General features: G+C 41.6%; 1 protein-coding gene across 1 annotated transcript; it reads left to right on the top strand.

Annotated features, from left to right (window-relative positions):
* Positions 1 to 9,153: 9,153 nt before the first annotated feature.
* Positions 9,154 to 10,897, top strand: LOC139302680 (early growth response protein 1-B). The gene is made up of 2 exons (XM_070926389.1): positions 9,154 to 9,310; positions 9,567 to 10,897. The coding sequence occupies exons 1-2, from the start codon at positions 9,154 to 9,156 to the stop codon at positions 10,895 to 10,897; spliced, it is 1,488 nt and encodes a 495-aa protein (XP_070782490.1).
* Positions 10,898 to 12,597: the final 1,700 nt, after the last annotated feature.

Raw genomic sequence — 12,597 nt, 5'->3', positions numbered from 1 at the left:
TCGTGGGAGACACAAGCTCGTCATTTGACCCTTTGACCTGTTAACGCAAAGCACGGTATCAAGGGATTTGGACACAGATGAGCCATATCCTCTGCCTTTCGCTGTTTCTCTCAGAGGAAATGGATTCCACAACCCCTCAATACGACTACAGTCGAAAATGCATTTATTTCTTTGAAGAGTGCGGACAATCTGTGTGACTAAAGCACTCACTGCGCAATCCATCCCCCTCACCCAAGACCCTTTTTTCACAGTGAGATGGGATAATAGCCAAACAGCATCAGAGCTAACTAATGTGACTGCATAATAAACAGATGAGTCAGGGAGTATTCATTTGCATATCATCCCAACCTTATCAGAGCTTCTATATAGTGAATATTTTGTGATTGCCTACTACCAATGAATTGGTTAGGGAGTGCAGTGAACATAGAGTGAATGTGGTGTCCAAATGGCCCTTGCTCAGTGTTGAAATTGAATATTTTTATGATGGAAATCATTATACATCTGCAGAGTAATTATAAAGTTGTCTAATAGTTGCTTGAAATACCCCCCTTGTAGCACTGACTGCTGTATTGAATGTAATTACTGGGAACTTATGCTAGAGGGAGCTAATTAATAAGGCATTTGTGAGTGGAAAAGAGGCTTTTTGAATACAGCTTAGCTATCATTTTACTTACAATGGAGAGCTACTTAGAATTAAAGCAGTATAAGTGGATAATTATGCTAATGGCTCAATTTGGATTTAAGATATGGTGGCAGGCTGTATTTCCAGATGATCACTGCTCCTGCATTACAGTGGCTCTCACACAGGTTTTCTGTGCGTATGTGGGCTTGTATGTTCATATCATCTCACTGGAGATGTCAGATGTTTTGTCCTGAGGCCACATGATAATATGTGCGTGTGTGTGTGTGTGTGTGTGTGTGTGTGTGTGTGTGTGTGTGCCCTCCTCTGACACAACTTATTTGCCTCCCATACAAATAAACAAGGCTTTCGGGCAAACTGGCTATGAACTTCTGCTTCTTGTGACGTTTGCATTTTTTTCCGTCTTTGTGTATTCCTCAGACCTCATGGCTATGAGATGTTTAATATGTCAATTTCCATTAGCTGACTGCATGTAAATGTTGTTTGTGTAACTCCGGCTTTGACATCACTGCCCTCCCAGGACAGTGCAACAGTGTTTGTTCATCAAACCAGCAAGCCTTCCTCCCTCTATTTAATTCAGGTGCTATCAACATCATCATACACACTGGCCTAATTGCTGTTTATACTTAATGTCTTTCTATAAAATACCCTGCAGGATCCAGCATCTATCTCTACCCTGCCTTTGCCCCCCAGAAGCTTGCTGTTGAGCACCAAACTTGCCTCAGCCAACATAGGTCTATGTATGTTATGTAAGGCCCACTATAAATAGGTTCACCCGGGATCTTTTGTCTTTACCTGATTCGCTCTTAGCCCAACAGTTTTTATTTCTGGAGAGAGCTGTGGAAGCTAGTGCAATGTAGAGCTGGCCGTTTCCATAGTTACTTTTGTTAGCTGCAAGCTCTTAACATTCTTCATCTGTTTCCTCACATGTCTGCTGTTAGCTATTTGAATCTGTTTGCATTGCATGCTCCCGTAATGGCTGTATATGCATCGATAAAGCAGTGACGGAAACAATGCTTTCAAATTGCTAACATTCATATATTTTCATATACCTTGTAGTGTCAATGGATTGGGAAAAAGAGCAACAAATAGAAATCAGTGTGGGTGCAGATGAGTCAGAGACTAGAATATGTAGACGTACTAACTTCTGTTGGTCAAAAGTACATGCAATTAGTCCCATGTTGCATGATAATGATTTTATGTAGTAGATGTTATTGAGCTTCAGTCTTAAGGGGACTGTTGTTGTATCTGGTAAAGCAAAAGATTGCATTTAGTGTGAAATTGCATATTTATTGCACTATCATCTACTGTTATCTAACATGATATCGGTTATTTGGGAGTGAAGGCATTCTGTATTCTGTTGTAATTGAAAATATGAAAATTCACTGCTATATTTCATGGATTTCTCTTGAAAATGTCCAAGCAGTTAGGTAACAGCAGGTAGCTACAGTAGTTGGATCAGGCCCAAGAATTGGACTGTCAGAGTGCTGCGAGCATGGATCCAGCAGAGAAGAGGGCAAGGTGGGAGCCATGCAAGTGCAATGTGTGTGGAGGAGTCTGGGGGCATGGTTAAAGAAACACTGGGGCATTCCGCAATCACGATTGGAGAGCTGAATATGATTCTCACCCATCCCTGTTGTAGAACCAAAGAGTACAGGCGGCTGGGGACCAAAGTGGGCGAGTGCGAAAGTATTTTTGGATCGCACGGGAAACCTGCCACACCAACAGCAGCAGCAGCATCGGGGCCTGGTACCGGGCTTCCCTAACCCACTCCCACTCTCAGAGGAAGAGCAGGAGAGAGATGTTCCTTCAAAAGAAGAACCACGCTTCCGCTGCTTTTATTTTTCTTTATTTATGCTATTTTTCTTTCAATTGCCCAGTGTTTGAATGATGATGTAGTATATATAACTATGCAGAGCCCAACATGACAGAGAGAGAGAGAGAGAGAGAGGGAGAAAAAAATAACGAACTTGGCAGCTGAGGCGAGTATCTTGTATTTATAGAAAGTCGTGTTTCCGGCAGAGGTTTCTGTGGTTTTAGCACTCCCAATCCATTTTTGCGGTGTCTTACAGGCCCTATTGTATCCAGGTTTAGATTGAAGATGTTCCCTCATCTAGCGCCTTGGGGGGAGATTTGACTGTGAGACACGTCAAAATGTGATTTGGGGGAGGCAGATAGATTTCTCCGGCTCTTGTGCAACCCTGGCTTTCGTAGGATTGCTCCAAAAAAATCTGCTTTGCATCCACAAACTTAAAAAGGCATTAGTCAAAAGTACAACACAGCACTTGAGGCTGAATGTAATTGCGTGTACTGTATGTATATATATATATATATATATATATATGCATTTCATTACTATATGGATGCAGGCAAAGATGTAGCCTACCTTTTTTTATATCAGGTTTTTTGCATTTGTCTTGTAGATGCAGTACAGTATTTCCTGTATAACCTCTCCACATCATGGTAGGTTTTAAGTGTTTTTTTTATTTCAAACAGCAATGGCAGCCTCTGCATCTCAGTGGATTTCCTGGTATGGATCAGGTTCTTCTATTATTTACTCTCCAACAGTGTGGGTTGCATAGTTGGTTGACAGAATGCCAGGGCATTGAGACTTTGAGGAGCTACTGTACATCAAGTGAGATATGTTTCATTTTGAAGTAAGAATAATAGGTGCAAAATGATTGTCTTTTATGCTGTTGAGTAGTAATTCAATTCACTTCAATTCTTACGATCTCGAGACAAAGGTTAGTATGAGAAAATATAAAAAACAGTGGAGCTGTGCTGTCCACTAAATTCAGAATTCCCTTTTTAAATCCAGAGCTGAACAAACTAGCTGCTGATTTTCAATAACAGGTGAAAGTCCTCCACTTATCTGATTTGTCTTGCACCAGAATTACAATGTGCTTTTAAAGCAATAATGAGATCAAATGATAAGAATGACAAACGATAACAGTGATTCTGGTCTGTGGCTGGGACTTGAAATCATAGTCTCATGCTCATGGGGGGTTGAAAATATATATTCTTAAACTAACATGGACGGAACCCAAATTAGATGTAATACAATCCATTGATGAGCCTTTAGTTTTTGTCAATAGCTTGACTGCTGCACAGTTGTGCCAAATCAACAACATGCCACAGCTTGTAAATTTCTTAGATGTGTATTAGCTTTGTCTGAAGCAGAATGTAGTATCTTGCTAATGCTTTATATATGTTTGTGAATATGGTTTATAAATACTCAATACAGCCAGAGACAACTGAGTTTGTTTATATCACTGGGTTAGATTAGCTTTGCGTTGTGAGCATAGCCACTCTTTTTCTACACTAAACACTAATGAACAGTGAAGAATAACATTAAAAGTCAAAATAAGAAAATATAGAACAGACATTACTGTCCACCCCATCCTTCATCTTGCAGGCAGCGATCTCAGAGGGCAGTCACTCCTCACTGCCTCTTCAACTCTATCAGGCACCCACCTGCAAGCAAAACTCCCACACCCTGTCCAGGAGAGAACCTGAAAATAACACGGCCAGGGGTTACATCGTTTTTGCTGTACAGGAGCTTTTTTAGCCATGCTTGCTGCATGGCGCTAGGGATGGCAATGTCCGTGTGTCGGTCAGCTGCTCCACCACAGTTTGGTCAGTCTGGACTGGATGGATTGCTATGACATTTTGTGCAGATATTCATGGTGTCCAGAGGATGAAGCATAGACTTTCCCGCTAGCGCCACCAGCATTTTTGGCTTTTACTGAAATATCTGTTGGATTGATTGTTATGAAGTTTTGTACAGACATTCATGGTCCCCAGATGATGGATCCTAATGACTTTGGTGAGCCCTGATTTTTCATCTAGCATCACCGGCAGGTCAAAGTTTTCACTTACCCTGTGAAATATCTATTTGAGGGATAGGCCCAAAGACTCACATTTGGGGTTTTGAGTGAAATGTCTCAACAACTGTAGAATGGATTGCCATGGAATTTGCTACACACATTCAAGCCCCCCTCAGGATACATGGTAATCACTCTGGTGATCCCCTGACTTTTCATCTAGCGCCACCATCAGGTCAAAATTTCAATGCTAACATGCTAAACTAAGATGGTGAACATGGTATGAACATTATACCTGCTCAACATCAGCATGTTAGCATTGTCATTGTGAGCATGTTAGCATGCTGATGTTAGCATTTAGTTCAAAGCACGGCATCACAGTGCCGCTAGCATAGCTGTAGACTCATAGACTCTTACTAATAGACAAACTGGCAGACGGACGAATAGATAGATAGATAGATAGATAGATAGATAGATACATTTTATTTGTTACCTTATGTAGACAAATTGATACATTGGCTAAATTAGAAAGACATACTACATGTTGAGCCTATTTTAGGTCAGGACTATATTAAATCCCGTTCCACTTGTACTTAACTGAAATGATCCATTCTGTAGAAGTTCCAAGATATCCTTTCATTAAAGCAATGTTTCATCTTCTTTCCGTGGCCAGTACTTTGAACTTCTTTTGAAGTCAATATCCTTGTTAAAACATGGAAGCAACTTTATGTTGCTTTGTGCTCTATCTTCGTTCTCAACCTACCACACCGTTCCCTAAGAAACAGGACCATTTTATCTCACAATGCTAAGATGCAAGGGAATAAAACAAAGGCTTTCATTTAACTTTCACAGGTATGGAGTTACCCCTGCACTATAATGTCAGTAAGTGCTAACATTACATAAATCCATTACTTAGTCCCTGTGCTGTGGCATTTTATGGAGGAGAGAGGTTAGCCACACTGCAGTTATCATAACAGCATCCCGTGATCTGAACTCTGTGTGATCAGATTGGTTTTAATAGACTCTGGATTACTTGGAGGCAGTTCCTCAAAGCTAAACATCTCTGTGCCTAGAATTAGAGTGCACATCTGAGGTGAAAACGATTTGTTCAGGAGAATGTCACTGCTGCAACGAAAGAGCTTATATGCTATTATCATACACTACCTTAAAAAGATGACAGGGCAGCGTCTCAGAGATCCTTTGATACATTTTTCCATCGCTCAGTATTGAAGGAGATAACAAAATTTGAGTAGTCTAGTATAAGCAGGCGGTGTATTATGTCTAATAGTCTCTTTGCATTTGTGCTGCAGTAGACACAATATATTTTATTCCATATTGCCCACAAGCTTTCTTATCTTCATTTAATTTTGTCCATAACAAAGCACACTTGGATACTGTTCACATGGCCGGAGCTCTGAGCTCACAGGAGCCCTCTCATTACACTTAAAAAAGTAAATCCTGTGGTTATTGTTAAAATGCTGTCTGTAATGGTGTGAAGATATGATTTTCTGCTATAGCTTTGGTCGACTTATCTTATACAGCTGTGGTTTCAAGCATTCTTGCTTGTGTACATGTGAACTTGTGTCCCCTTGTCACAGGTTGCTGTCAATAAAGGCCTCACAAGGGGTCACAAGATTTTTGGGCAAGACATTTTTGAAATTTATTCGAAAATTATTATTATATTTTTCTTATATTCTTTTCTTTTACATTTTTGTTATATACAAAATATATTTAATGTCTTACCCAACAATCTTGTGACCCCTTGCAAGGGTACCAACAATTAGGTTGGGACCTACGAGTGGTGGAAGAAGTATTCAGAGTAAATAAATAAAAGTAGCAATGTCACACAATAAAACGAATCCATTACAGTCATGCAGTCACAATATTCAAGCTAATATTAGCAACAACATGTACTTAAAGTATCAAAAGTAAAACTATTCATTATGCAAAATGGCTTCAGTGTTGTGTCATTATATTATGATATTATATATATTTTCATCCATAATGTTGTAGTTGGTCAAGCTAATTAAAAATGATTTTTAAAAAATCATCAATAAAAATGCTGCATATATTACAAGCTGATCATATGTTCTGTGTGTAAAATCTGACTGATAACTAAAGCTGTCAAATAAATGTAGTAACTCATAATTGTATGTAAGTAGGCTACAATGCTTGAGTAAATATACTTAGTTACCTTCTGTTGTAAACTATAGATTTTTAGGAGCTGTCTGTGGATTGTATATTATATTAATGCTAGTATATTATAATACTATACTGCTTGAACCATAGGGTCACAGCTCATTGTATCAACGGGATAATTATGATTCTGTTGACCACTTTTTCTGTAAAAGGATATGCACTAATGCAAAATCATTGTGTCAGTAGTGACTTTCCCATAGTCCTCTGGGGTGTGATTGGGTTGATTTCATGCAAAAGAACGCCATTCACGTGAATACAGAGCCACAGGAACCATTGAGTGTAAAGTGAAAAAGTAAAGTGTTTGTGTGCTGCTGGTTCATGTGTGATTACACGGCTGAATGCAGCACCGTCGCTATCCGTGGTCCTGAACCTCCAGCCGGTGCCAGAGGTCTGCTGCAGACGGCAACGTCCTATGAAAGAGTATCGACTTTTTGTAATAGGAAGTGTGACCACGGAGGGCACCCAGCAACAGATGCGAAACAGAAAAAAAAAATGCTTTGGGGGTTGAAATGTCATGTGAACAGTTGGGTTCAACCACTGAACACCTCAGGGGTGTTATCGACTCCCTTCAATGCTTTTAAAGGCCAAGGGTTCGTTTAGACTGGGCTTTGCAGTTATTCGCCCTGATGGTGTAAGCGACCGCAATTTCCAGGGACCACACGAGAGGCAGTGTATTTGTGAGAGTGAATCTAAGCAGTGGTCTGTCGGGAAGAGTTGTTCAGTTGAACTGCCAGAAAACATCCAGGCCATGCAGTCTGCCAGAAACAGGAGTGAAACTGCGCTGCAGGTTGTTCTTGTGTTTCCCCTTGAAATAAAGTCGTGTTCGCTTATCATCAAAGATAATCTGGCAGATCTGGGAGAATAGTTTATCATCTGTTCGCCTTAACTCGTTTGATGAACTGTCGTTTAGCGTGTCGCTTTCAACTGTAAACTTCATTACTTTTGTCACGTTCAGCTACGTTAGCTTCGGTTAGCTATTCCGTGTCCTTGAATCGCACGGATCAGCGGTGTCTGCGGTGAGGTCTGCAAAGAGCAGGAAGTGCAGGCAAAACAGAAACCTCTTTCAAATGTCTACTGCTTTTACAGAAATGTGATTTTTAACTCACTGGACACCAGTGTTGCCTTCAGTGAACACGTGCAAAAACTGTTACTGACACTCCTGCAACGACTTTTTATGTCACTGATTTATACTGACCTTTATATGTATAGCATCTTAATATCTCTGCCTATTGATCTATAAATGCACCTCATCGTTTTTTACAGTAGCCTATCTCTGTTACATTAATTTTCCCTCAGGACGTACAGTTTAATTTGCTGCAGCAACTATAGGCCTCAATATCTTCATTTAGATATGCTTAAAGATTTGTTATAGAATGACTGTGGCGCTTTGTTTTCATAGCTTATATTAACTAAACGTATACAAATATACATGTTCAAAGCTGGTAAGTGGTAAAAAATCTTGTGGAACAAACTTGGAGCAAATGTTTTGCTGTTTTATGAAATGGTTTCCCCAAAAAAGTGTCTTTGACCTACAGGCTTTATCCTGAGTGAGTCCATGCCATGGCCTATTATATACATAAATAACAAGAGTGTAAGATTGTCTTTTAGTTTCCACCTTAAACATGAAAAAATATTTAATTTATGATTTCCCTATTCTTACTTGGACACTGTAGTACTTAAGACTCCCTGAGAGGACATCTGTCACATTACTCGTTACGTTACTTTCCCATTACACCCCCTGAATTGGCGGCTGCATACCCTTTTACCTCCCAAAACTGGAATATCCCTCCTGTGAGTGATCCAGTCAGTTTAACAGCGCCGGTGTCCGCTTTTCTACCATGTCTTATCTCTCATATCGTGAGAGGTCGGTCAAAACTAATCGGCGGATGGTGGAGGTACCTACGCCAGTATGAGCCAGTGTGCGCTGGAGGGTGATACAGAGAGAGACGACTTCACTTTGTAAAGACTGACTTCACTTCAGTACTCTTTTAATTGAAGTGATGAATCGTTACTGTGGAAAGAAATATCGATACAACGCTTCACCACCCAACACTGGTCGCCACTTGTTGCAACGTCAGACTCCATCTCTCCTCTATGGGAGGAGGGAGGATAAGAAGGGGGGAGGGAGGTGGGGGACTCCGTCACATCCTCTGTCCATATATGGGCATGAAGTTTACACGCAGCGGGGAATCCTCTCACTGGAGCTGATGAATGGGGAGGAGGGCCGAGGGAGCTGCCAAAGTGTATATAAGGAGAGAGAGGGGAAGTCGCTGATGTGAAATCCACAGCAAGCAAATACCTACCGAGGAGCAGAGACGAAAAGGAATACCTTTAATTGCGTTTTACACCTTTTGACACAGACCTCTTTGGATCATTTGTTGAAAACCATCAAAAGGGGTGTGGAAAGAAAACAGTCATCTGCATAATTTGTTTTACATTTTCCCCTTTTACCTTTTTCCCTGGGAGAGACGGACTTCTAAGTGCATCATTATGTTGAACAATATGGATTTGAATGCGAAAGATTCTTTTTACCCTCAGTTTGAGAATTGCAACAGTTCTTCCCTGGGAATGGAAAACAGCGTGCGGAAAGACAACCAGGAGGTGTATGTCGATGCAGAGCGGGGGGTACCTGCCCAGTTTGGCCACGGTGAGTTCGCATCTTTGCACAGTCGATTAAAATGTGCATGCATGAGGACTGAAATGTGTTAAATGTGAGCACCACGGGGAATAGATAACTCTTTTCGAGCAGTCGTGTATATCAAGGCATCTCATCAACCCATTCCTGTGCCAAAATACGCATGAATGTTTATGTAACGCTGATTTTCCTCCTCGTTTGATTTGCTCTGATTCTCAAATATAAAACACTCGCGGTGACAAAGTTTTCTCTCATTCTAATTTGACAGAAGGAGCCCCTGCCACCCTCAAAACCGAAGCCTCCAACTCGGAATTTGCTTTTAACCCCTGCGAGTGCCCAAAAGACACCTACACCCCCTCCTCGCTCGCCTACTCTGGCAGTTTCTATGTTGAGGCATCTCAGGGAGCGCCGTGCAGCACCGAAACACTTCTCAATATGATCACTGAGATCGTGGGTATATCTACACTGCCACTTTCAGAAGTGCAACAGAGCGGCAGCAGTCGGGGAACTTATCCATCGCCTGCGCCGATGGACAGCAGCAATGGCAATTTTGGAGACCCCGGCGTCAAGAGGCAACCCTACACCTGCTCCGGACCTTCCCCCCCGGTATACTCTCCGGATCAGACGTGCCCGAGGTATGCTGATGATCAGGCCGGCAGCCAGGCCCAAGACCCGTCCACTTCCCAGCTGAGCTTCGGCTCCTCCCGAGCTCCAAACCAGAAGAAGGATGAACCAAAGTCAGAGGCCGCTTCTTTCCCTGTCGTGGTCAAGAATGAGTTTGAAAGCAGCTGCTACGAGTGGGGGGCATTTAACAAGTCTGACTGTTTGGAGACGAGTTTCCAGACAGAAACCTTCCCGATGTCAAGCGATTTCCCCCCTGACCAGCAAATGGATGTTAAGGAACTTTTAGACACGTTTCCCCAAATTTGTCCCAACCCAGAGATGGAGTTTAAAGTGGAGGGAGGTATCAAGCAGGAACCGTGTTTCTCTGACACCTGTTCTCAGAGCTACTCCAGCCCCCTGTACAATAATTACCTCCCACCACCTCCGATGGGCCTCTCCTCTAACCTGAAACCCTTCCCTGAACCCCCACAGCCATCTAATCAGTGTGATTCCTTATACACATCACCAGCTTTGCCGAGCACCATAGACTCCATCCTGTACTCTTCCTTGTTGCCAGATTCGTTTGCCCAAAGTTACACCACCCGTGCGACGAAGCCCCCCAGGGCCAGAAAGAGCCCCGCGGCCTCTCACGGCCCAGCCAAAGAGAAACCCTTCGCCTGCCCCATGGAGAGCTGCGACCGGCGCTTCTCTCGCTCGGATGAGCTCAACCGGCACATCCGCATCCACACGGGCCACAAACCTTTCCAGTGCCGCATCTGTTTGCGCAGTTTCAGCCGTAGCGATCACCTTACCACCCACACCAGGACTCACACCGGAGAGAAGCCGTTTTCCTGCGACGTCTGCGGCAAACGGTTCGCCCGGAGCGACGAGAGGAAACGGCACGGACGCGTACACCTGAAACAAAAGGAGAAAATGGAAATAAAGCCACAGGTGACCGCCAGCGCGTGGCCATTCACTCTTCCCGAGGGAATTTGAAGACAAAGCTATGCGTCCAGACATACACTATTAGGATCTTTCCGTCTTGGAAGATAAGCCAGCTGACTACAAGTTGATGTCTGAGTTGGGTTGACTGGCAAGCCAATGCCTGACGCAAGAGGTTTTGCGAATATTGCAGTTTTAGAGGAGCAGAAAGGGAGAGAGAGGTCTGCTTCGGCCTTATTGCCTGCTGCTGATGCTGCTGACTTTATGCAAAGATGCATACGTTGAAAAAAAGTCGGTAAACAGATCAACAGTGACTTGTTGCTGTTACTGTCAGCAGGGCCAAACCTCTCTGCTGCGGCATTGCATGACTGCTGTTCAGCACCTCTTCATCTGGACAGCTCCAACCTCCACCGCCTCTGAGCCTGGATGGATTGCACTTACAGATTATTAATATCTCCATTTAAGATTCTTATTTTCTGCTTTTAGCATTCTTAGAGCAATGGTTTGGACTATGTTTCTTAAAATGCATGTTTATGTCAGTGTTTTATTTTTTTTCCTTTAACTGGAATATCAACCACTGTCAAGGTACTCCTTCACTCCCTAGTGAGGGTTATTGACATGAATGTAGGCTAACATATTTATGGCTTTGACCATAAAGCTGTCCATCTTTGATCAAATTTAGTGTTTGTTTAACTTCTTATCATTTGGCTGTCAGTGTTTTTTGTCATTGGTCTTTGTGTTGTGTTACAATTGTTTGGATTATTACAATTGTGAAAGATATATCATAAATGGGAAATAAATATATTTGTATTACTGTACTTCTTTGTATTTTTATAGCTAACTGTATATTTTACATTTATCACATTTGAACGTCATTTATCAAGGTGAAATGTATTCTAAATCATTAATAATGTCTTGGTTTTCGAGGGCTATTGTTTAGTAACACAATATTTTAAATGTTACAATTTGATATCAGAAACATTTTCGCACTTCATCCCATTGTTGGTATGATAAGAGTTATTTAATTGAACTGCTGATCTAGATTTAAAAGGGACCAGTATGTTAACTAGTTGTGGTACGGCTTTTAAACAAAAATGATTTTACAGTATGTACAGAAGTATGTTTAATCAAGCTAGACATGACTAGCAAATCATATAAACATTGCTTTTGAGTAATCAGGTAGCACACATTGCTGCGAGTTTCTGTGGACTTTACCTTGGTGATGAAAGGGTTTTGACTCCTGGTATCTTTTGCTGGAGATACTGTATGCTGAAATGTTCACTTTAGCAAAAAAAAAAAACAAACAAAAAAAAAAAAACAATGTTGAGAGTTTGGTGAAATTGTCACCAACAGGGTACTGCAAAAAAGTAATTTAACTCGCCTTAAGTTATATTAACTGTTCAAGTAAAGATTTTGTACATATACAGTTTCTACAATACTTTAAATTAATATTGATGTTGTTATTTTTATGAAAAGTTTATGAACAAAATAAACATTTTCTGGAAGCAGCAAGTTTCTTGTGCATGGTTTAGAATGATCTCAGTGACTATTTTCCCTTTCTCACTTTGCCCAGTCTGTTTCATACAGTGTTGGGACCCCCATTGGAGTGTTCAGATGAGTGTATCTCTACCCACAATATACATTTTGACAGTCCCCCTGTGGCACCACGCTGTAGCCGTAACATAAGCCATCACAGTTCTTCCCTGTGACTCCCAAGGCTTTTGACTCAAGCACACTAAAGTGAATACTGTATT

The sequence above is a fragment of the Enoplosus armatus genome, chromosome 2, assembly GCF_043641665.1.
Source record: "Enoplosus armatus isolate fEnoArm2 chromosome 2, fEnoArm2.hap1, whole genome shotgun sequence".
Classification (NCBI taxonomy): domain Eukaryota; kingdom Metazoa; phylum Chordata; class Actinopteri; order Centrarchiformes; family Enoplosidae; genus Enoplosus; species Enoplosus armatus.
This window is presented reverse-complemented; position numbering and strand designations above follow the sequence as displayed.

Excerpts from the sequence above, each read along its gene's own strand:
- LOC139302680 (XM_070926389.1), top strand. The coding sequence starts at position 9,154 with ATGTTGAACAATATGGATTTGAATGCGAAAGATTCTTTTTACCCTCAG. Across the intron at positions 9,311-9,566 it reads ACCTGCCCAGTTTGGCCACG|AAGGAGCCCCTGCCACCCTC; the intron begins GTGAGTTCGCAT and ends CTAATTTGACAG.